General features: G+C 42.6%; 2 protein-coding genes across 3 annotated transcripts; one reads left to right on the top strand and one right to left on the bottom strand.

Moving 5' to 3' along the window:
• Positions 1–1,639: 1,639 nt before the first annotated feature.
• im:7136021 lies at positions 1,640–4,333 on the bottom strand. 2 transcript variants are annotated; one of them, XM_046309006.1, is made up of 4 exons: positions 3,458–4,333; positions 3,013–3,219; positions 2,452–2,668; positions 1,640–2,268 (listed from the first exon to the last, which is right to left on the bottom strand). In XM_046309006.1, the coding sequence occupies exons 1-4, from the start codon at positions 4,131–4,133 to the stop codon at positions 2,064–2,066; spliced, it is 1,305 nt and encodes a 434-aa protein (XP_046164962.1). In that variant the 5' UTR covers positions 4,134–4,333; the 3' UTR covers positions 1,640–2,063. The 2 variants fall into 2 exon arrangements, with proteins under 2 accessions (XP_046164962.1, XP_046164963.1); XM_046309007.1 differs by having other exon boundaries at positions 4,092–4,333.
• On the top strand, positions 4,275–23,720 carry mis18bp1 (MIS18 binding protein 1). The gene is made up of 17 exons (XM_046309005.1): positions 4,275–4,376; positions 4,744–5,594; positions 5,709–5,843; positions 5,967–6,256; positions 8,009–8,082; positions 8,189–8,313; positions 11,756–11,846; positions 13,710–13,819; positions 13,983–14,149; positions 14,785–14,863; positions 14,986–16,012; positions 16,724–16,896; positions 17,360–17,499; positions 19,561–19,706; positions 21,249–21,336; positions 21,891–21,939; positions 22,047–23,720. Exons 2-17 carry the CDS (start codon positions 4,868–4,870, stop codon positions 22,148–22,150), a joined length of 3,525 nt encoding a protein of 1,174 aa, XP_046164961.1. The 5' UTR covers positions 4,275–4,376; positions 4,744–4,867; the 3' UTR covers positions 22,151–23,720.
• The last annotated feature ends 398 nt before the right edge of the window (positions 23,721–24,118 follow it).

The raw sequence follows: 24,118 nt of genomic DNA, 5'->3' as shown, positions 1-24,118 counted from the left end.
TGGGAAGTAGCCACAACAGATTAATATGACATACTAGCACGTTCTATTTGTGTATATATGGGAGAACATTTTGTATTTTATCTAAAGCTTTAGAAATCAGTCATTCTGGGATTGTTTGCAGTCTGTATGTGTTTGGTTTGGCACCAGTTTGGTTTAGCACCACGTTATTGTGTACATAGTCCCTCTGGGATTGTTAAACCCAGCTATCCATCCACACCACAGGTGGCCAGAATAAAGTGGATGAAAAGATTTGAAGAAAAAAACGAATGACCCTCACAAATAAAATAAAGGTTTCTCCCATATATGCACATCCTTGTGAAGGATGAACATATTTAGTGACTGAAGAAAACGGAAATTGATAAGCAGTTAATTTAGTTGATGGGCAGTCCTTTGTTGCCAATAATGGAACTATTTGCAGATTTGAATTTTGCTATTGTTGATTTCTATAAGTAGGAAGTTGCCACGCTGTGAAGATGATTGAACAAATTGTTTGTGGCAAGTTCTTCACTTATATTTGAGCTATACATTTCGTATTTTAGAATGTATTAATTAATGATGCCCATATTGTCAGATTTTCCAGCTTGTGCTGCAAATGATCTGTGACCTTGTTGAACATATTTATGTCTGTGTTAATGTTGTATTTTAAAGAGCTCAAAATGTGAAACAAATTGCAGAATAAGGCCAATAAAATGAACTGATAAATCAGATGTGTGGGCTTATCTGAACAACAAGTCATTTCTGTTCTGTCGTGTGCCTCATGTTGTGAAGACATTTTGTCTCGGTGACTACCCCACAGTGTGATGGATGGTTTGACCTTGCTGAATGCTAGATATTTCAGAGCTTCAATAAACCGTGAAACTCAGAGGGGATTGTGCCACATTACATTCAACCCCTGTGAAACAGAAACTAACTAACCTTTACAATGAACTTTTTTTTAACAAAGACGTGGAGAGAGTAGAAGCCCATCTGAAGAGGGCGTTCATCTTCTGAGTATGCATTTAACAGCACGGTGCTTGTTTCCTTCTATCAAACTGAGTGCAACTACACGTTTCAGACAAGATTGTAGGCACAATTCAAGGTTATGGGTTGAATACCTACAGGGATCACAGACACATACTAAAGATGTATGCACTATTTGTGCTATAAGATGATTCTAAACAGCCCGAGAGCCACATTGCATTCTAAAAGTGTGTCAGTCCTTTATGACCAAATAGTCAGAATGACGAGTGCACGCTACAGGTAAATACATCCCAACTTCTGATCACAATGGCACATTGTGGGAGGGTGAACTACCCGATAAACTACACATCTGCGGGTGACAACAAAAGTATCAAATGAGAAGTGTGCATACATTTGTCATTCATTTCACTTGCCAGGGCGCTTCCTAATTTAATTCAACACAGGTAGGATATGTGGAGGGGTATGCAGCTTTTGAAATGCAACTCTGGACCATCACAAAGTTAGCAATGCAATGTGCTCCAACAGGCAACAGGAAGTTATTGACAGACCGACTCTTTGCCATGTGTGTTTACTGCCCTCTTGAGGCAACATAGTAGAAGACAGGATGAGGTGCACAATCACTGGAGACTCCGACACATCAATTCAATAGTAGTTGTGTTCAACAAGAGAGCTTTCAGTATTTCAACTGTTAACATCTTTCTTTAATCAAACTTAGAACTGATAAGCTAATTGTATTGTCAATTGTATTTTCTTTCGTCAACAAAAGTTGTTTTTGTGCACAATCATTTATTCTGTTTAACCCAATCAAGGCTACACAACAGATTCAAACAAAAAGTATTGCAGAAAATGTCTGTTTCTGTGTTGTGAACTGTTTGTTGTTTTGCTCTATACAAAGAGTCTGTTGACTACTGACCTCCGAGGTATTGACTTACTAAATGTCCTCATAATTTCAGCTGTTTCCTTATTTTGCATCAGCCAAGTTGGCATCGCAAACGTACCTAAAATGATGAGCAAGCAGTTTTATATAATTTCACATGTTAAACATGTGTTGTTGAAAACATGGGCTACAGTCTACCAGTGTTCACTTCCTCTTAGTCGTAATGTTAGTAGTGAGTACAGTAGCAGGTTGTGGGATCTCTCGGGCCCAGAGAATGGATGATTTGGGTTCTGTGGTTGGTCAGGACTTGCAGCTTGTGGATCAGCTGCAGAAGGTGAGGACTAGGACTGTGTGCATCAAGGATCTCCAACTGCTCCAAATGCTTCAACTGTTGGAGGCTCAAGAACTCCTTCTCTGGTACATTGTAGTGTCTGAAAGAGTAGAATAGAAAAGTGAGTCAGAATATCTGCTTGGCTTAAATTAATGAGTCAAACCTTTGGAAAATGCACACATTAGTCACTTAACATGTAGACACTTAATTAGCAGTTCACCAGTAACTTATTACTACATCTGGGTTCGTACCACAACACAGAAGTCAGATGTTAATATCTCACCGCATTTTAAGGGTCATGAGCTGGGGGAATAGTTTGGGGATCTCTCCGATGCTGCTGCTGCTGTTATAGCTGCATGGATCAAAGTGCAGATACAAGAGGCCTGAAGCCTGTTTCCCTAGAGCCTTCATGTCCTTCTGCTCCACCATCACCCGCTGCAGAGTTAAACTGGTCACTGTGTTGGGAATGGAGTGAGCATAAGCACTGACGGGATGGCCTTCTGGAAAACAAAACATAGGACAGTCAAACATCTCCAAATGAAGCCACAGGACAGTCAGGAGTCTATACTGCTGCCCCGTACCCCACCAACTGTCAGACCCGTAACCCCACCAACTGTCAGACCCGTAACCCCACCAACTGTCAGACCCGTAACCCCACCAACTGTCAGACTCGTAACCCCACCAACTGTCAGACTCGTAACCCCACCAACTGTCAAACTCGTAACCCCACAAACTGTCAGACTCGAAACCCTAGAAACTGTCAGACTCCATTTTGCTGCCTCGTAACCCCACCAACCGTGCATGACATGGAAAATGCTAGTTTGGCAGCTGGCGAATCACATACTTGCAATGTTGAGAACTGTCAGCTGAGGGAGTTCCCTCAGCCATGTTTTCAGGTGGCACCTGCTGGGATCCACGTCCCTGTCTCTGTAGTCCACAGCTAGACTCTGCAGGGAGGGGAGACACTTCAGCGCCTCTTCAGGTAAGGTGGGGTCCATGTAGTCAAGAAGCTCCAGACTGGTCAAGCCAGGTTGGCCGACCTGTGGATCATCTGAAGACAGATTTTGTCATTGCTGAATTTAATAACTTAAAATGTATGATGATATAGGCTAGTACAGGCATATAACCATATATCAACATGGACTTCACACACTAGCTGGAACATAGGCCTACGCTTAGCTAATCATTCACTGTTTCACCAATGTTTTGTATGAGTAGTAAAAAAGAAACTCGGGTACTGTACAATCAAAAGCTGTTGCCTTGCGTTGTAACTTTGCAAAGGGCCTCACCTGGAAAGCCATTTGTTTTATAAATATTAAAATAATCATCTGGGAGAGAGCCATGTTGTGTTCCCATTTTCAAAGACAGATGCTTCAGATGTGGCAAGCGGTTAAGCATTAGGTGGAATATCTGTCTTGGGATAGGATGATTGCCTTCGTGATAGAGTAGAGACGTCAGGTGGGAGAGCTTTGAGACAACACTAACAATATCTGATCTTGGAGCACAGTGCATCTCGCACACACTAAAATGAGTCACTTGCTGCAGAGGCACAATTGCAGCAGACAGTCCCTGGCCACAGCGACACCTGCGAATAGCCAGCCTCTTCAAATTATGAAATTGCTTGAGAATTTCAAAGGCTTTCACGTCGAAACAATGCTCCACGGCTATTGTGGTGAGCCAAGGGAGGGATAGGGCAAGCTGTTTCCATTCTTTCAAACTTGCCTTCTGTACAACAACTGAGCTGATTTTCCTGCGGCGAAGAGTTGTCCAGAACTGCGAGGTGTAGGCACACAGCTTTTTAAGCACCACTGTGTTGCCTTTCCAAAGGGACCAGTGGTCAACCATTTTTTTGAAATATTTGCAGCATGATCTAATGTTTAGTTTGTCTGTTGTTGATAGATATCCAAACACGTGGACCCATACCTCCGATGGTAGTTGTGCAGCTCTCACTGTACGAAATGCCATATCTAAGCAATTGCGGCAATGTTGTTCTTCTATCCTGCAGGCATTCACAGGGGGAAAAAAAATCGTTTAACAGTAAACATCCCACAACATTATGCGACTATATGCGCACATTTTGTTTTTCTTTTTGGCAGCACGTTCCAAGGCCATCTCAAGTGAACGGAAGTTGTTTGCGGAAGTGACGCATTTGAAATCGCCGTCCAATCACGCGACATTCGAGGGAAGTTCAAATTATGGTTCTCTGCGGTGAGTAACGTTAGTTAGCTATTTTACAGTTTATAATCAATGCATGCATTCACAAATAGTATGTAATATAGAATACATATTGAGTAAATCCGGAGTAAGCGCAAATCAAATAATTTACTTTTGAAATGGCATATGTCATTTTAGCAGCAAGCTTGACTAAAGTTGTTAGCTGGTTATCCATTCGTAGGCCTTCAGTTTTTAGCTAACGTTAGCTAGCTAGTTAGTAGCTTGCTGGGTCAACTAGCTGCTGGTCACTTTGTTACTACCTCGTGATTCAACGAAAGTACGATATAAGCTATAGCAGCCAGCTAGCCTAGTATAACCAGATTCCAGCAAATAAATAATTATCTTCTGTTTCCCCCCATAGAAACCAGCAAACAATGGAACATTTTGAAATGATCAGATCGTGGTTGCATATAGCTAGCTAGTTTACTTCAGTGGCTCCAGTTGACATTCCTCTACATATCGTAAAAAATCGATCGTGAAAAAACATGTTTACCCCGTCAAGACACAACAGAGAATCAACTTGTTTTCATGAAGAAGACCCAGTTGGTAGAGACCGAATTATTTTCCCTGCATTGAAGGCTTTTAAGACAAGCGAGGTGATATCCAGGGAACTCGAAAGTCCAGCCAAGGTATTTGCGAGGATGAAAGCTAGAGTACAGGCAGAGATAATACCGGTTGAGAACGAGAGGAGCAAAACGCCTAACCCCGTGAGAGAAAAGCGAATCCAAGAGGAACATGGTGGAGTAATGAGCTCGCCTAGAAAACGACAGCATTTGGTGAACTATGAACAAAAGGAAACCGAGGACCTTGAATTCACTTATGATGCAGAGGTTCTGACCCTTTCACCTTTTCAATCGCCAAGCCAGGGTTTGACACATTCACACTTTATGGTCCACCCCCAAGACCTTCAACGACAGTCACTGTTGAAAGACATGGGTAGTAGTGTGGTCAAGCCAACCAACATAAATGCACAAAAGCCAGGCCCAGCTCTGGATGCTTTCTCAACAAAGTCCCAAAGGAAAGCTTTGTCATACCCGCACACTCTGCTCAGCTCAAATGACACCCAACGACCAACACCCCTCAAAGACTTAAAAAGTGCCTCCCAGACAACTAACATAACTACACCAGTGAAAAGGTTAAAGTCAATGGAAGATTGCAATGGAAAAAGTCAATTTGGGGCACACAACATTGTACACGATGAACCAGATTTCAGTAAGTTGTTTCAATTATCCTCAAATATTGTGTCAATCAAGGTTGCTCGGTTGTCAGAATACTTTAATTTATGACTTTGAGAAGTAAAATGATTTGTTTTTGTTTTCTGCACAGGGTCCGAAGTTGTTTTGGATCGACTGCCATGCCTGGATTCTAGAGCGAATACGTTTTCTCTTCTGAAAGAGAGAAGACGAAAAAGGGACCAACAAGACTGTTATCAAGAGAGCAGCCAGCAGGATCCCATGAAAGGTGACAGCTAGAAATGCAGAGTAGTGACTGGTCTTCTGATTCTAATGACTCAAACGCCATACGTGAACTGTTATCAACCTGTGATGTCGACTCAACAAACCATCAACCGCTTTCTCTTTACAGGATGTGAGCGCAGCGTGTCGACCCGTGCACAACCCACAGTGGGCACCGGAGAGGACGCCAGTGTGAACGTGACCAGTAGTGTGCCCACTGGTCTATTAGAGACCAGCATTCCGTCGAGGCCAGATGCCGGCCTTGGTCAGTGTGAGTTTTACCATGACAAGCCTCCCCCTAGGCCCTTCCCAGACCTGGTGCACGACCCCCTCCTGCAGGTCTCACCGAAGATCTCCATTCCAAAGAAGCAGGAGGCTGTATTCCGAGCCAAGCACATAGCAGAGTCCACTGGATCCAATGTAAGTAGATGGTCTTGATGATGCTGCTTCCTTTGGATTTGTAGGCTGATGACTGGTGCTGTTTCCTCTGAGTTCATTGCTTTTAGTTTCGTATTTTTGCTGGGAGGTAATGTTTTCTTGTATGGCACTTAAGTTTTCTATCAGGACTTGCATAACCATAGATGTATACTTATATACAGTGGGGCAAAAAAGTATTTAGTCAGCCACCAATTGTGCAAGTTCTCCCACTTAAAAAGATGAGAGGCCTGTAATTTTAATCATAGGTGCACTTAAACTATGACAGACAAAATGAGGAAAACAAATCCAGAAAATCACATTGTAGGATTTAATGAATTTATTTGCAAATTATGGTGGAAAATAAGTATTTGGTCACCTACAAACAAGCAAGATTTCTGGCTCTCACAGGCCTGTACTTCTTCTTTAAGAGGCTACTCTGTCCTCCACTCGTTACCTGTATTAATGGCACCTGTTTGAACTTGTTATCAGTATAAAAGACACCTGTCCACAACCTCAAACAGTCACACTCCAAACTCTACTATGGCCAAGACCAAAGAGCTGTCAAAGGACACCAGAAACAAAATTGTAGACCTGCACCAGAAATCATCTGTGAGAGCAATTATTAGGAAATGAAGACATACAAGACCACTGATAATCTCCCTCGATCTGGCGCTCCACGCAAGATCTCACCCCGTGGGGTCAAAATGATCACAAGAACGGTGAGCAAAAATCCCAGAACCACACGGGGGGACCTAGTGAATGACCTGCAGAGAGCTGGAACCAAAGTAACAAAGCCTACCATCAGCAACACACTATGCCGCCAGGGACTCAAATCCTGCAGTGCCAGACGTGTCCCCCTGCTTAAGCCAGTACATGTCCAGGCCCGTCTGACGTTTGCTAGAGAGCATTTGGATGATCCAGAAGAAGATTGGGAGAATGTCATATGGTTAGATGAAACCAAAATTAAACTTTTTGGTAAAAACTCAACTCGTCGTGTTTGGAGGACAAAGAATGCTGAGTTGCATCCAAAGAACACCATACCTACTGTGAAGCATGAGGGTGGAAACATCATGCTTTGTGGCTGTTTTTCTGCAAAGGGACCAGGACGACAGATCCGTGTAAAGGAAAGAATGAATGGGGCCATGTATCGTGAGATTTTGAGTGATAACCTCCTTCCATCAGCAAGGGCATTGAAGATGAAACGTGGCTGGGTCTTTCAGCATGACAATGATCCCATACCCACCTACCGGGCAACGAAGGAGTGGCTTCGTAAGACGCATTTCAAGGTCCTGGAGTGGCCTAGCCAGTCTCCAGATCTCAACCCCATAGAAAATCTTTGGAGGGAGTTGAAAGTCCGTGTTGCCCAGCAACAGCCCCAAAACATCACTGCTCTAGAGAAGATCTGCATGGAGGAATGGGCCAAAATACCAGCAACAGTGTGTGAAAACCTTGTGAAGACTTACAGAAAACATTTGACCTCTGTCATTGCCAACAAAGGGTATATAACATTGACATAAACTATTGTTTTTGACCAAATACTTATTTTCCACCATAATTTGCAAATAGTCATAAAAAATCCTACAATGTGATTTTTCTGGATTTTTTTCCCCCTCACTTTGTCTGTCATAGTTGACGTGTACCTATGATGACAATTACAGGCCTGTCATCTTTTTAAGTGGGAGAACTTGCAAAATTGGGGGCTGACTAGATACTTTTTTGCCCCGCTGTAACTATTTAATGTTTATTGCTTGATAGGTTACAGGGATTCACCTTAGACACTGGCTCTTGAAGAGTAGGAACGACAGGTTTTATGTGGATGGTGTCCGTGAGTAAGTAGAATTTGTTTCTCGGAATCATATGAAGTTCACTAACACATTATTTTTGTAAAAGCAAACATTGATTCACTTACTTAGTCTGCCTCTGCTTTCCACCAAGGGATAACAAGATGCCCTGGCACAGCAACCTCATCGCAAAGCGAATCTCAACCACGCACCTGAAGACTGCTTCTGGCAGCATTTACATCCTGGTGGGAAAGATGGCCCCGGATTTCAGCGGAACTCGTAAGTCAGAAATAATCAGCCATTTTGGAATATTGGGAAAGTGAGACTCCAGAAATATTGGGACAGTGACACATTTTTTTGTTTTGGTTCTGTACTCCAGCACTTTGGATTTGAAATGAGATAATGACTATGAGGTTAAAGTGCAAGCTCCGCTTTCATTTTGGGGTATTCTCATCCATATAGGATGAACCGTTTAGAAATTATAGCAATTTTTGTACATAGTCTCCTACTTTTAGGAGACCAAAAGTATTGGGACAAATTAACTTGTGTATTAAAGTAGTAAAAAGTTTACTATTTGGTCCCATATTCCTATCAGGCAATTACATCAAGCTTGTGACACTACAAACCTGTTGGAAGCATTTGCTGTTTGTTTTGGTTGTGTTTCATGGTATTTTGTGCCCAATAGAAATGAATGGTAAATAATATATTGTGTCATTTTGGAGTCACTTTTATTGTATACCGAACAAGAATATAAACAATATGTAAAGTGTTGCTCCCATGTTTCATGAGCTGAAATGAAAGATCCCCAGAAATGTTCCAGCATAGTTGAAAGATGAGGCATTGAAATCCTAAAATGGTGTCCAGAAGAAATAGGTCAGATTGAGCCGGGGGATAAAATGACAATCAAAAAGAAACATTGAAGAAAAAAAAATTCTAACACTAAAAAGGAAGGGTGTTACATTCAATGCCTGTTTGGGGTATTTTGTGTCGATGCCCCATATGCTGATGCCAAGGAGGCACACACACACACACACACACACACACATGTAAAAATAGTGGCACACACAGTTAGCCATGCTGTTTTAATTTGATTTATCTTTGATGGCTTTTGTTTTCCATTGTTATTTTGTTGTTCTTGCCTCTTTCTCTCTCTTTTACTGGTGGTTGGCACATCAGGTGGGTAGTTTGTTTGGGCAGTGATGGAGGGGGACAATACAGTGAGCTCAAAGTATTGGGACAGTGACACTGTTGTTGTTTTAGCTCTGTGCTCCATTCTTTGGATTTGAGATTATACAATGACTATGAGGTTAAAGTGCAGACTGTCAGCTTTCATTTGAGGTAAATTTTCGTCCATCTCGGGTGAACTGTTTTGAAATTAACAGCACTTTTTATACAGTCCCAAATTTGAATCTGTCTCATCGAATAGAATCCACTGATTCTGAATTGAAGATAAATACTTTTGCTAAGAGTATTAATACGTTATCGATTTACTGACCAGTCTCTCCAAATATCCCATCAATGCTATTTCGGGTTAATTTTTATATTAATGTAATGCTTTTTCAACCATTCCTGAACCTGACCAGAAGCAGGCTACCCGAGGGCAATACCAGAACAAATGGTCTGTATCCTCACAACAAAAGCTGCAATGTTTGTATTTGAGCTGAAAAGCGTAGTGTGAAATTTGAGCTGAAAAGCGTAGTGTGAAATCTTGCCTCATTTTATATATCAGCAGATACAGTATTCATACCCTCTTGACTTTTACCAAATGTTTAAAAAAAAAAAAAAAAATTTAAAAAACATTTGATTTAACTAGGCAAGTCAGTTAAGAACAAATTCTTATTTACAATGATGAACGACACTGGGCCAATTATGCGCCGCCCTTTGGGACTGTGCCTTAGATCGCTGCACCACCTGGGAGCCCGTTGTTGCATTAGTCTTAAATCTAAATGGACTAAATAAATAAAAAAATCTCACTCATCTACACACAATAGCGCCTCAGATTAGCGGGTTTGCGCATGCAGGAGTGGTCCTTGAGTTGCCTTGTCCCACAGTCACTTGTGTAAAACCCTTGCTTCATTGTTCATTCCCCCTGCAGCGGTTGGATAGGTACTTTCACTTGACCACTGTAACTGTTCGATTAGCCTACAGGTTAAGGTACTCAATCGAGTGGGTCGCTATATGTTTATATTGTGCTGAAAATAGTGGTGTTGTAGTGAATGTAGTGAACACACACAGTTAAAGTCAGAAGTTTACATACACCTTAGCCAAATACATTTAAACTCAGTTTTTCACAATTCCTGACATTTAATCCAAGTAAAACTTCCCTGTCTTACGTCAGTTAGGATCAACACTTTATTTAAAGAATGTGAAATGTCAGAATAATAGTAGAGAAAAGGATTTGTTTCAGGTTTTATTTCTTCAATCACATTCCCAGTGGGTCAGAAGTTTACATACACTCAGTTACTAATTGGTAGCATTGCCTTAAACAATTTAAACTTGGGTCAAATATTTTGGGTAGCTTTCCACAATAAGTTGGGTGAATTTTGGCCCATTCCTCCTGACAGAGCTGGTGTAACTGAGTCAGGTTTGTAGGCCTCCTTGGTCACACACGCTTTTTAAGTTCTTCCCACAAATTTTCTATGGGATTGAGGTCAGGGCTTTGTGATGGCCACTCCAATACCTTGACTTTGTTTTCCTTAAGCAATTTTGCCACAAGTTTGGAAATATGCTTGGGGTCATTGTCCATTTGGAAAAACCATTTGCAACCAAGCTTTAACTTCCTGACTGATGTTGCTTCAATATATCCACATAATTTTCCTGCCTCATGTTGCCATCTATTTTGTGAAGTGCACCAGTCCCTCCTGCAGCAAAGCACCCCCACAACATGATGCTGCCACCCCCATGCTTCACGGTTGGGATGGTGTTCTTCGGCTTGCAGCCCCCCCCCTCCTCCAAACATATCGATGGTCATTATGGCCAAACACTTCTATTTTTGTTTCATCAGACCAGAGGACATTTCTCCAAAACGTACAATATTTGTCCCCATGTGCAGTTGCAAACCGCAGTATGAAGTATGAACCATTTTATTAGATCATTACATTGTTGGCCATGTTTGTTTTGCTCCTACTTTTTACCCCTTTTGAAAAAGTCTAGGGGTATGAATACTTTCTTTAGGCACTGTGCCATGGAATCAGTATATACAAAAATCTATTTGCAGCTGTTAACACCCTGGTCCTCAAATGAAACGGGTATACTTTCTATTTATGGTATTTTTTATTCCTCAGACAGTTTTGGTCCTTTATATTGGGCAGACAGGCCAGTTCCCAGCCTCCTCCCACTGCCACCTGCCGCCTCCATTTTGGGGGTAGTGCTGTAACCAATTGGTTGTTATCTTGGATTGAGCAGACCGTCCCAAACATTTCCAATAACTCCATGTAAGACATGACACTACCATTCCAATTTACAATTTTCATTTAAATACTAAGTATCCTTCTCAAACATATTTTCCATAAATACAGGTCTTTCATCGAACACAACATTTGAGTTCAACCATAATATTAGTTTTTCTCTGGGTGATGACATTTTAATTGTACCCAGCTCTGTATTGCCTGTTTCAGAAAGAGATACTTTAAACAAGGTTTCATTTTCAATGAACCCGAAAATGAGAACTGTCAATCTGCATAAATGCTTTCTTGTTTTTTGTGCCTTTCTCCTTGACCAGAACTCCCAATATGGCTGTTGAAGAAGTTTGTCTTTGGCTTTCCAACGGATTGGAAGAAATACCTTGAGCTCTTTTTGTCAGAGCCGAAAGGGTACGTTGTGTCACTGTGGTCCGAACCGTTTGTATCAAGCGTCTCATAGGAGGAGTGCCGATCTAGGATCTGGTCCCCCTGTGACCGAAATGTAAAACCGATCCTAGAACACTCCTGTGAGAGACTTTATACAAATGGCTAATGATGGGGGGGGGGGGGGGGGTCAGTAAGTTACTTATATTGTTTTCAACTGTATCCACTATTATTTTTGCACTAGTCAGCTGTACCTGCACCAAAACTGTAAGACCTTTAAATAGGTCAACATTCACAAATCCCAGGACCAGACAGATTACCAGGATGTGTACTCCGAGCGCTGACCATTTTCAAGCTCTCCCTGAGCCAGTCTTTAAAACCTTATTGTTTCAAGCAGACAACCATAGTTCCTGTGCCCAGGAACGCCAAGGTAACCTGTCTAAATCACTATGGCCCCGTGGCACATCTGTAGCCATTAAATGCTTTGAAAGACTTGTCATGGCTCACCTCAACACCATCCCAGAGACCATGGACCCACTCAAATTCAGATACCGCGCCAAAAGATCCACAGATGACGCAATCTCGATTGCACTCCACACTGCCCTTTCACACCTGGACAAAAGGAACACTTATGTGAGAATGATGTTCATTGACTACAGCTCAGTGTTCAACACCATAGTTCCCTCAAAGCTCATCTCTAAGCTTTGGACCCTGGGACTAAACACCTCCCTCTGCAACTGGACCCTGTACTTTCTGACGGGCCGCCCCCAGGTGGTAAGACATTACGGTGGTAGGCCTGATCACCAACAGCAATGAGACAGCCTATAGGGTGGAGGTCAGAGACACCAGGACAACACCCCCCCCCCCCCCCCCTCAATATTAGCAAGACAAAGGAGCTGATCATGGACTACAGGAAACGGAGGACCGTTGTGATGTATTGTTGCCTACCCTTACCACGGGAGCTTCAAGTTCCTTGGTGTACACATCACAGAGGTCCTATCATGGTCCAAACACACCAACAGTCATGAAGAGGGCATGGCAATGCCTATTTCCCCTCAGGAGGCTGAAAAGATTTGTTATGGGACCTCAGATTCAAAAAAAGGTTCTACAGCTGCTCCATCGATCATCCTGACTCGTTGCATCACAGCCTGGTATGGCAATTGCTCTGCAAAATTATCAAATTCCAGCCATCCAAGTCATAGACTGTTCTCTCTGCTTCCGCACAGCAAGGGGTACCAGAGCGTCAAGTCTGGGACCAACAGGCTCCTGAACAGCTTCTACCACTAAGCCATAAGACTGCTGAACAGTTAATCAAATGACCACCCAGACTATTTACATCGACCCCATTATTATTATTATTTTTGCACAGGCTCAATGTACACACTGGATTCTAACCACACACTCACTGATACTCCAACACACACATGGACACACACAAAACACACATTCACATTCCTTCACACTCTTCATACTCAGCTGCTACTATGCATAGTCATTTTACCTCGACCTACATATTACCTCGACTAACCGGTGCCCCCGCACATTGACTCGGTACTGGTACCCCTTGTATATCGCCTTGTTATTGTTATTTTATTGTGTTACTATTTTTCCTTTTTGTTTATTTAATTTAACACATTTTTCATACTTTAAAAAAAACCTCTACATTGTTTAAGAACTTGTAAGGAAGCTTTTCACGGGAAGGTCTACACCTATTGTATTCCGCGCATGTGACAAATACATTTCCTTTAATTTGAAAGCTCCTTATTTTTCTTTCATAGCTTGTTCTCCATTTTATTTGAAAAGAAAATCTTCTCCCTTTGGGCTACTCAGGGTGAACACTGTAGTCATATCGGTTAACATCCAGTCTTTCTGTTGGGTCTTCAAATGCAGTTCAGAAGGTAAAAAGGGGAGCAAGGGCCTGATAACACCCCGGAACCAAAACCACCTCTCCACCAAGACGCAGGACAACACATCCCAAAAGCACAATGCCACTAAGAGATGTGAGTCCAAAAGTTGGCATCACAAATGCTCACTGTATTTATACTGGCAGTTACATGTCTGTTGTTTTCATCAAGATTCCATTCATTGCTATTTCTCTGTAGAGACTTTCTTCCTGTTTTTTTTTAATCTTCCTGTTTATGTTTAATCTTCCTTGTCCTGCAGCTGCTCGTTCCTGTGCCACCCGTGCGGTGAACAGTGCTAATGTTTCCCGGAGTGGCCGCCTTATCAAACCTCCTCTGGAGTACTGGAAAGGGGCCAGAGTCATCTTGGATTCGGACATGAACGTCACCATTCATGGGGGTTATGACGATTCGTCTATGCTTTACTCTGTAAGCTGTTCCATGGACCTCTGCTTCAATTAGTCTTCTGTTGTAGAGCAACGTATCTCCCCAGCCATTCTACCTATTCTATATATTGTTCTAACACATCTGAGTCCACTAATCACCAAGACCCTTCATTAGTTGAATCAGGTGCTCTAGTTGTGGAATTACATTCAACACGTGGAACGGCTGGGTGTAATCAGAGGTTTGGGACACACCGCATCCCACTGCTGGTTGCCTCTGAATCTAAGCAGGGTTGGTCCTGGTCGGTTCCTGGATGAGGGCCAGTAGGAGGCACTCTTTCCTCTGGTCTAAAAACAAATATCCCAATGCCCCAGGGCAGTGATTGGGGACATTGCCCTGTGTAGGGTGCCGTCTTTCGGATGGGACGTTAAACTGGTGTCCTGGCACTTATCGTAAGAGTAGGGGTGTTAACCCCGGTGTTCTGGCTAAATTCCCAATCTGGCTCTCATACCCTCACGGTTACGTAATCATGCCCAGCTTCCAATTGGCTCATTCATCTCCCCTCTCCCCTGTAACTATTCCCCATGTCGTTGCTTTACATGAGAATGTGTTCTCAGTCAACTTACCTTGTAAAATGAAGGTAAAATATTCATTGCTATGCTATTTCCATACTTTCTCAGCAAGTCAGCACACCTGTAGCCAGAGTACTGTTAGACGGGCCACCAAAACCGGCCAAGGTTTTCTTACCTCCAGCGGAAGGTATGTTTAAAAATAATATATATATATATATATAAGCCTTGGAATGCATTTATCCTCATATTCTAGCTGCAACAAAGATGGGGACTACATTATATTTGACAGTGTTATGTTGTGTTCTACAGAGCGGCTGCGAGGTGACACTAGTGAAGAGGAGACTATGCCTCTGAGAAAGGTGAAGGCTTATCACCGGCCCTCGAAGTCAAAGCCAGAGGATAAGTCACCTCACAGGGCCCCCAAGTCTCGGTGGTGTAAGGCTGAAGACAACGTCCTTTCCAGGGTCCCCAAAAGGCCCAAGAACGCCAGCCGAGAGCCTCACAGGTCCATGTCTTTGGAGAACCCCTCTCACAGGTACAGAGGAAGACCCAATGAAGAAAGTCCAAACTCTCAGTGGTCTAAGCCTGAGAACCTCTCCACCAAGGGTCCGGGCAGGTCCAAGAGGGTCAGCCCAGCATCTCAGGGGTCCAAGTCTGAAGTGATCCTCTCTCCCAAGCTCCAGGGTCGGCCCAGGAAGACTGGCCAAAGATCTTGGAGTGCAACGGCGCCTGCCGCGTATGCAGACCGTGCCCCACAATCCCCTCCACGTCGCTATCTCCGGGTTGCTAACAAACAGCACAGCGATGACTCGGACAAAGCCAATACATCCTCAGAGCTGTTACCAGTGAAACAAGTCAATTATTCAGAAAAAGTAGACCCTCCGAGAGTGCTTGATTTGCCAAAGAAGAGGGTCAGTCGTCAGATGCTCCTAGCGAAACTCCTGGATGACATTGTGAAAGATACGGGGAAACCTGCGCCCACAACGACCTACCCACGGAGGCTGACGCGGAATAGGAACGTTCAGTACGTTAGTCACAGTACTGACGGAGAGTCCCAGTCTGATGACGACTTCACACAGAAGAAAAAGCCCAAGGCAGTCAAAACGGGACCCATAAAGTCACGGGGTACGATAACACGTGGAAGGGTTCTGGAAGATTCTCAGACATCATCGGGTGGTTCGTCGACTTCCCAGGACGACTGTAAGAAGAAATTGAGTAAAAGGGACAGTCCACTGACACTGAGAAGAAAAGGCAGCAAGTTCCTCAGGGTTCAGCAGAGAGAAAAGGAAGAAAATGGAGATCAGTGGACAGAGGCAGAACTGTTGAAACTACATGAGTAAGTTTGCTACAGTTGTCTTCATAGTGGTATTATGCACAAACAAATGGCAGTGAGCAGCCAAATGACTATAATATAGTTGACGAGAAAGTATGTCATCACTCGGTTTACTCAACTCTGGTTAAACAATAGTCTCCTTATATAATGTACAATGTTGAAGAAAAGTTTCAAATTAGCTAGCATGCTTAAAATGTGTGCAACGTAGGGCCTCCCGGGTGGCGCAGTGGTTAAGGGCGCTGTACTGCAGCTGTGCCACCAGAGACTCTGGGTTCGCGCCCAGGCTCTGTCGCGACCGGGAGGTCCGTGGGGCGACGCACAATTGGTCTAACGTCGTCTGGGTTAGGGAGGGCTTGGCCTGTAGGGATATCCTTGTCTCATCGCTCACCAGCGACTCCTGTGACGGGCCGGGCGCAGTGCACGCTAACCAAGATTGCCAGGTGCACGGTGTTTCCTCCGACACATTGGTGCGGCTGGCTTCCGGGTTGGATGGCGCTGTGTTAAGAAGCAGTGCGGCTTGGTTGGGTTGTGTATCGGAGGACGCATGACTCTCAACCTTTGTCTCTCCCGAGCCCGTACGGGAGTTGTAGCGATGAGACAAGATAGTAGCTACTAAACAATTGGATACCATGAAATTGAAGAGAAAAATGTATATAAAAAAAAGTGTGCAATGTGCCTTGTTTATACATAAACAGTATGTCAACTTCCTGTCAGGGCTGTGACGTCACTTCCTAAACACACTTCTGACTTCTGGGTGAACGTTGCCATGGAGGTGGGCAGCCATTCAGCTGAGGACTGCCAGAAGCAGTACAATGCCCAGGCCCCCACTTTCTTGGCACCTTCCAAGGCCACCAAGAAAAGAGACATTCAGCAGAAGAAGGAGCCATGTAAGTTACCTTGTCTAGCATTTTTATCCTTAATAAATCCATCAAGGCATCTTGATGTATTAGTGTAGGTTTCCCATCCAAGCTCTAACCAAGACAGTCCCTGCTTATTTTCTGTGATTTACACATTTACTTTTAAATGTTAAATCACAATCTATACAATCTGTCCATTTAATAAGATTTACAGAGAATCTATGTACTTGTATTTATTACGGATCCCCACTCTTCCTGGGGTCCAGCATAATTAAGGCAGTTATACCATTTCAAAACATTAGAATACATTCACAACAGATTTTACAACAACATTACGTGTGTGTGTTTTCAGGCCCCTATTCTACTACCACATATCTACAACACAAAATCTGTGTATAGTGCTTATGTTATTTTGTGTTTGTATGCATGTGCCTATGTTTGTTGCTTCACAGTCCCCGCTGTGACAATGTCATATATTATATTTGAACTGTAGTGGTGGAACCACCCCGAATAACTGCAAGGAAGGGCACGCTGAAGCGGAAGCAGCAGGTGCGAAACTTCCTGGACCACATGCCCAAAGACGACCACGATGACATCTTCAACAGCTCGCCCATGCAGAACAAGCGGGTGAAGGTGTGTTTCCGCCTGGGGTGCACCATTTCAACCACTCAGCAATGTTTAGTTTTTAAAAAGTTATTTTGGAAAATATTGCTTATATGCACATAATGTGGTGCTGGAGGTCAAAGAATACATTCAGCAAAATTCTAAGAAGTCTCTGCACACATTGTAGAATAATAGTGAAGACATCAAAACTATGAAATAGCACATGGAATCATGTAGTAACAAAAAAAGTATTAAACAAATAAAACATATATTTGAGATTCAAATAGCCATTCAAATAGCCTTTGCCTTGATGACCGCTTTGCACACTCTTGACATTTTCTCAACCAGCTTCACCTAGAATGCTTTTCCAACAGTCTTGAAGGAGTTCCCACATATGCTGAGCACTTGTTGGCTGCTTTTCCTTCACTCTGCAGTCCGACTCATCCCAAACCATCTCAGTCGGGGGATTGTGGAGGCTTGGTCATCTAATGCAGCACTCCATCACTCTCATTTTTGGTAAAATAGCCCTTGCACCGCCTGGAGGTGTGTTGGGTCATTGTCCTGTTGATAAACTAATTATAGTCCCACTAAGCCCAAACCAGATGGGATGGCGTATCGCTGTGGTAGCCATGCTGGTTCAGTCTGCGTTGCATTCTAAAGCACTCCCACACCATAACACCACCTCCTCCATGCTATACGGTGGGAAATACACATGCGGAAATCATCCGTACCGCGTGTCACAAAGACGGGGGTTGGAACCAAAAATCTCCAATTTGGACTCATCAGACCAAAGGACAAATTTCCACTGGTCTAATGTACATTGCTCATGTTTCTTGGCACAAGCAAGTCTCTTCTTATTGGTGTCCTTTAGTAGTGGTTGCTTGGCAGCAATTCAACCATGAAGGCCTGATTCACGCAGTCTCCTCTGAGCATGAGATGTGTCCGTTACTTGAACTCTGAAGCATTTATTTGGACTGCAATTTCTGAGACTGGTAACTCTAATGAACATATTCTCTGCAGCAGAGGTAACTCTTCCATTCTTGTGGCAGTCCTCATGAGAGCCAGTTTCATCATAGCGCTTGATTGTTTTTGAGACTACATTTGAAGAAATGTTCAAAGTTCTTGAGATTTTCCGTATTGACTGACCATGTCTTTTACTAAAGTAATGATCAACTGTCGTTTCTCTTTGCTTATTTGAGCTGTTCTTGCGATTTAATATGGACTTGGTCTTTTACCAAATAGGGATATCTTTTGTATACCACCCCTACCTTGTCACAACACAAATGATTGGCTCCAACACATTAAGAAGGAATGAAATTCCACAAATTGAATTTTTACAAGGCATACCTGTTAATTGAAATGCATTCCAGGTGACTACCTCATGAAGCTGGTTGAAAGAATGTCACGTGTGCAAAGCTATTTCATTCTCAAATATAATATATATTTTGATTTGTTTAACACTTTTTTGGGGTTACTACATGAAGCAGCCAACAAGTGCTCTGCATATGTGGGAACTCCTTCAAGACTCTTGGGGCGGCAGGGTAGCCTAGTGGTTAGGGTGCTGGACTAGTAACCGGAAGGTTGAAAGTTCAAATCCCCGAGCTGACATGGTACAAATCTGTCGTTCTGCCCCTGAACAGGCAGTCATTGTAAATAAGAATTGGTTTTTAACTGACTTGCCTTTTTTTTAAACGTGAAGCTGGTTGAGAGAATGCTAAGAGTCTGCAAAGCTGTCATCAAGGCAAATGGTGGCTACTTTGAAGAATCTCAAATATATTTTGATTTGTTTAACGCATTTTTTGGGTTACTACATGTGTTATTTCATAGTTTTGATGTCTTCACTATTATTCTACAATGTAGAAAATAGTAAAAATAAAGAAAAACCCTTGAACAAGTAGGTGTTATAAAACCTTTTACTGGTAGTGTAGAGAGATTGTCATGTTGCTTTCATGTGCAAAATGTATATTTAACAGCAGCTGATAGATTGCTTGTGTACCAAATTGATATTTCAAGACAGCCGACAGCATAAAAGAAGTCTTGTAGCAGTCAGAAATGGAGTGCCAGAACTGAATGTGCCCTCTTGTGAATTAGTTGCCCACAGTGTCTCCCAATGGGAAAGAAGATGTGTTCATGGACTCTGAGCATGACCCACAAACCCCCAGCTCATCAAGATTCCCATCAGTGAAAACTCCTCAGTGTCTCCACATCACCCCCGGCATGATGGGCTCTGTGAACAGGTAAACGCTCAGTTGGTATAGCATGGTGACCCTGGCCTGATGGGCTCGGGGAACAGGTAAACGCTCAGTTGGTATAGCATGGTGACCCCGGCATGATGGGCTCTGTGAACAGGTAAACGCTCAGTTGGTATAGCATGGTGACCCTGGCATGATGGGCTCGGGGAACAGGTAAACGCTCAGTTGGTATAGCATGGTGACCCTGGCCTGATGGGCTCTGTGAACAGGTAAACGCTCAGTTGGTATAGCATGGTGACCCTGGCCTGATGGGCTCGGGGAACAGGTAAACGCTCAGTTGGTATAGCATGGTGACCCTGGCCTGATGGGCTCTGGGAACAGGTAAACGCTCAGTTGGTATAGCATGGGCTCGGGCTTGGTATAGCATGGTGACCCTGGCCTGATGGGCTCGGGGAACAGGTAAACGCTCAGTTGGTATAGCATGGTGACCCTGGCCTGATGGGCTCGGGGAACAGGTAAACGCTCAGTTGGTATAGCATGGTGACCCTGGCCTGATGGGCTCGGGGAACAGGTAAACGCTCAGTTGGTATAGCATGGTGACCCTGGCCTGATGGGCTCGGGGAACATAGTGGGGACACGGTGGTGCTCATCTGTTAGAGCATGGCCCTTGCAATGCCAGGGTAGTGGGTTCGACACATCTGAAACGCATTGTTTTTCCGAACTCACTTCACTTGCGCATAAACACGGAGTGTACAAAACATTAGAAACACCTGCTCTTTCCATGAGATTGACTCGCTGAAAACAATGATTCCTTATTGATGTCACTTGTTAAATCCACTTCAATCAGTGTAGATGAAGGGGAGGAGACATGTTAAAGAAGGTTTAAGCCTTGAGACAACTGAGACATGGATTGTGTATGTGTGCCATTGAGTGAATGGGGGGAGGGGAAAAAAAGTGCTTTTGAACGATGTATCGTAGTAGGTGCCAGGTGCACCGGTTTGTGTCAAGAACGGCAACGCTGCTGGGTTTTTCACGCTCAACAGTTTCCCCTGTGTATCAAGAATGGTCCACCACCCCAAGGACATCTAGCCAACTTTGGCTGTGGGAAGCATTGGAGTCAACATGGGCCAGGATCCTTGTAGAGTCCATGCCCTGATGATTTTGGGGTGTTTGCGCGCAACTCAATATTAGGAAGGTGTTATTGATGTTTTGTACACTCAGTGCTGATCAAATACACTGCTGGAACGCCGATTTAAGCTGTTTACATGTCCTAATAGTTTGATAGATTGATCAGAAAAACAGATATTTTAATCTGCTCATGCTCACTTCGATTTTGACTTTTCTCCAATTTTAAGATGAGTAGAATAAGGTGTTTACATTTTCCCATACAAGGTCTTCTACCACAATCGGTTATTTGTTGAATTATTAGTGTGCATGTAAACGTACTCATTGACATGTTTTTGTTTTTAAATCAGTCACTCATAGTAGCCTGTTATTACAAGAGGTGATACTACCAGTAAATAAATGAATGATTGTTGGTTTTCTCACCATTTGTAAAATCAGAAACTTTTCATCAAATTTTTTCAGAGACAACGATGACCGGTATATCTACCAACTTCAAAAAAGAATGAAAAAAGGCCAAGCGAAGCTGCACAAATTGGGGGCTGCTTCAAAGGTAGGCTGTTTTGAAAGGAATATTTCTGAGGAGCTTATTGACCAAAGAAGGGCCATATACACACACACATATATATATATATATATATATATAATAATTATTATATATATAATAATTATATTATATATATAATATAATTATTATATATATAAATATACACACACACACACACTGTGTTTCTGGGGCCATTGTGAAAATGAACTCGTCTCAAGGATGACAGGAACAACTGTCTAGTGTAGTGCTCTGGGGAAAATGTGAGTCGGGAGAGGAGACCTTTTTAAAGTCATTCAGTCATAAGAATATGCCCACAGAGTTCTTATTGTTAAACAGGATGCATATACCACAGGAGGATAGTGGCACCTTAATTGGGAAGGACGGGCTCGTGGTGATGGCTGGAGCGGAATGATTTGAATGATGTCAAACACATGATTTCCGTTCAAGTCGCTCCGTTCTAGCTGTTATTATGAGCCGTCCTCCCCTGCGCAGTCTCCACTTATATATAATATACAGACAGACAGAATTTTATTCAATGTTTTTCTGCATTTTCCATCTAGTACATGCCAACTCCATCAGCCAAACGTGTTTTGAAGAGATGCAATACCGGTAAGTGTTCTTTTGAATTAAGATTTTGTCTTGATGTATTTTTATACTTGCATAACTTGAGAATTTGGAAACTTTATTCACTCAATAATGTTTTACTTGTGTTTCAGCGGAGAATGATTCTTTTGTGGTGTGGGAAATGTTCCCTGACAAGGACGACCATTCAGGGGAAAGTGGGGAAGAAGAGGATTATTATTTTATGGATGATGACTGAGCTGTAGATTCACCATGGTTCTCTTCACTAGACTCCAAGCAGGCTGAAAAGGGGAGGGACCTACCTGACTTTATCTAATAAGAAATGCTAGTTTTCCTTGCAAAACGTTTAGCTATCATTTGTACTAATTAATACACCCTGTTTGGATTATTACGTTTTAAAACAGGACATGAAATGCTATAACATTGTCAAAAGTTATACATTCACTGTATAGTTGTCAATTACGTTCTGTGATTCAATCCCCACTGCTGTTTTAAAATGTGTTTAAAATGTTTTGTTTATATATTGTGCCACTAAATGCAGAGGCTTTTTACAATAAATGTTAACTCTAGTTCTTTGCGCGACTCCAATAAATTTGGACTTCTTTTTACTTGTTAGCAAAACTATTTTAGAGGTACTTGTTTGGTGTTGAGAATTTTTTTGGTTGAGGGGGGTTGCGGGCAGAACATTTTTGCCCTTGCTACAGTCTGCTATATCGGTCTGCTAGTACAGGACTAGCAAAGGACCAGTGCACTACTTTTATGATTCTTTAAAAAATATATCTATTATTATTCAGATTTTTTCAGGGGGTGTTGCAGTACCCCAACCTCCCACAGCTATGGCCCCTGTGCCCTGATATGCAGCTCAGACTGATCAAGACATTTTGTGAGCAAACAATCCAATTGTTGCAGAACCAATGAGAATTTTTTTTTTCTTCTACACACAATATACATTGTCAACTATATCACCGTTTACATATTACTGAACAACATAAAATGTTGGTATATTACAAATTATAGAGTATTTCCATCATGAAACGGCTCATATAATCTATTTTCAGGACCCCAGAAGACAGGGCTCGTGTAGGCACGATTGGCCCCACAGAGGTTGGAGCGAACCTTTGCTTTGAGGCAGCAGAATGTGGACAAACTGGAAGACCTGTTGCTACTGGTGTTGGAGCCAGTCTGCACAATATGGTAGAAATCGTTGTCATGCTTAAAATGGCAAACATTAAGCCATTTCTGGCTTCACGTTAACAATCTAGTTGATTCTGAGATGAAACTTTAGCTACTTTTATCCCCTTGTATATCATTGTTGTATTACCATGTACTCTCATAGAAGGCCTTTATAGTACTGTCAATCCTGTCTGTTTAAGGCAAGCATGCATGCTGAGCAACTTTGAGAAAGAAAGGCATTTGTGCCTGGCCGACAGTTGCCACAGTCAATCATAAACCCTGCCTATTTCAACAATTTATCTAATTGAAATGTGATTTTAAACGTAACGTTAACCACACTTAACATTAAATTAAAATCAAAAAGCACATTTTTGTTTTCATCCACTTTTTTACGATAGACCAATTTTACTTTGTGGAAACCGTTGTGCCTGTTGAATCACACGCGTATCTGCCCTCTAATTGGCTAGAATAATCCCACCTGATCTTGCCGCTCCTCCTGACTGCCTTGCATTTTTGAAGAGGTTTATTTTCATTGTTAGTGGCTACTGGAGTATCAGGTTAATTTAATGGATAATCTGTGACCATCCTTACTCCAGGACTTCCTCACACAAATTCCTTAACAACAAAGTTGCTCAGTGTGTAGAATGTAACGTCTTTCATTTGAATAAACCCAGCCCAATTCTCAAAGGATTGGGTGAAATCATTATTTTCGGTTAAAACATCAGGGCCACATTCAGTTGGCACAACGTTTTGAAACGTTACAGATTGAAATGTCATGAATAGGCATGTTTGTTCTACATAATATATTTACATCTGAACGTTCCACAACGCTATTCACCGATGGGCTAAGACTTAACCACCCATGTCTGGGCCCAAGCAAAACTATTCATAGATCAGCATTCCTTCTCTGCGATTCTTTATGAACACAGACCCTGAACTCCATACAGTTGCCACCGAGAGTGAGGCTTTCTTCGTCTCCTGTTTCAAGAGTGGCACAGACTCCTGCTTCCAGGCAGCGAGTTTCACTGCTTCG

This window comes from Oncorhynchus gorbuscha, linkage group LG17 (genome assembly GCF_021184085.1).
Source record: "Oncorhynchus gorbuscha isolate QuinsamMale2020 ecotype Even-year linkage group LG17, OgorEven_v1.0, whole genome shotgun sequence".
Classification (NCBI taxonomy): Eukaryota; Metazoa; Chordata; class Actinopteri; order Salmoniformes; family Salmonidae; genus Oncorhynchus; species Oncorhynchus gorbuscha.
Note: the sequence above shows the minus strand (reverse complement) of the source record. Positions and strands in the feature narration are given on the sequence as shown.

What these genes read in the sequence shown, in the direction of transcription:
- im:7136021 (XM_046309006.1), bottom strand. Translation starts at nt 4,133, where the DNA reads ATGGCATTTCGTACAGTGAGAGCTGCACAACTACCATCGGAGGTATGG. An exon ending in GACAGTTCTCAACATTGCAA is followed by an intron (nt 2,669 to 3,012) that starts GTATGTGATTCG and finishes TTTGTTTTCCAG; the next exon opens with AAGGCCATCCCGTCAGTGCT. An exon ending in CTCATGACCCTTAAAATGCG is followed by an intron (nt 2,269 to 2,451) that starts GTGAGATATTAA and finishes CTACTCTTTCAG; the next exon opens with ACACTACAATGTACCAGAGA.
- mis18bp1 (XM_046309005.1), top strand. Translation starts at nt 4,868, where the DNA reads ATGTTTACCCCGTCAAGACACAACAGAGAATCAACTTGTTTTCATGAA. An exon ending in TGCAGAACAAGCGGGTGAAG is followed by an intron (nt 17,500 to 19,560) that starts GTGTGTTTCCGC and finishes CTTGTGAATTAG; the next exon opens with TTGCCCACAGTGTCTCCCAA. An exon ending in AATTGGGGGCTGCTTCAAAG is followed by an intron (nt 21,337 to 21,890) that starts GTAGGCTGTTTT and finishes TTTTCCATCTAG; the next exon opens with TACATGCCAACTCCATCAGC.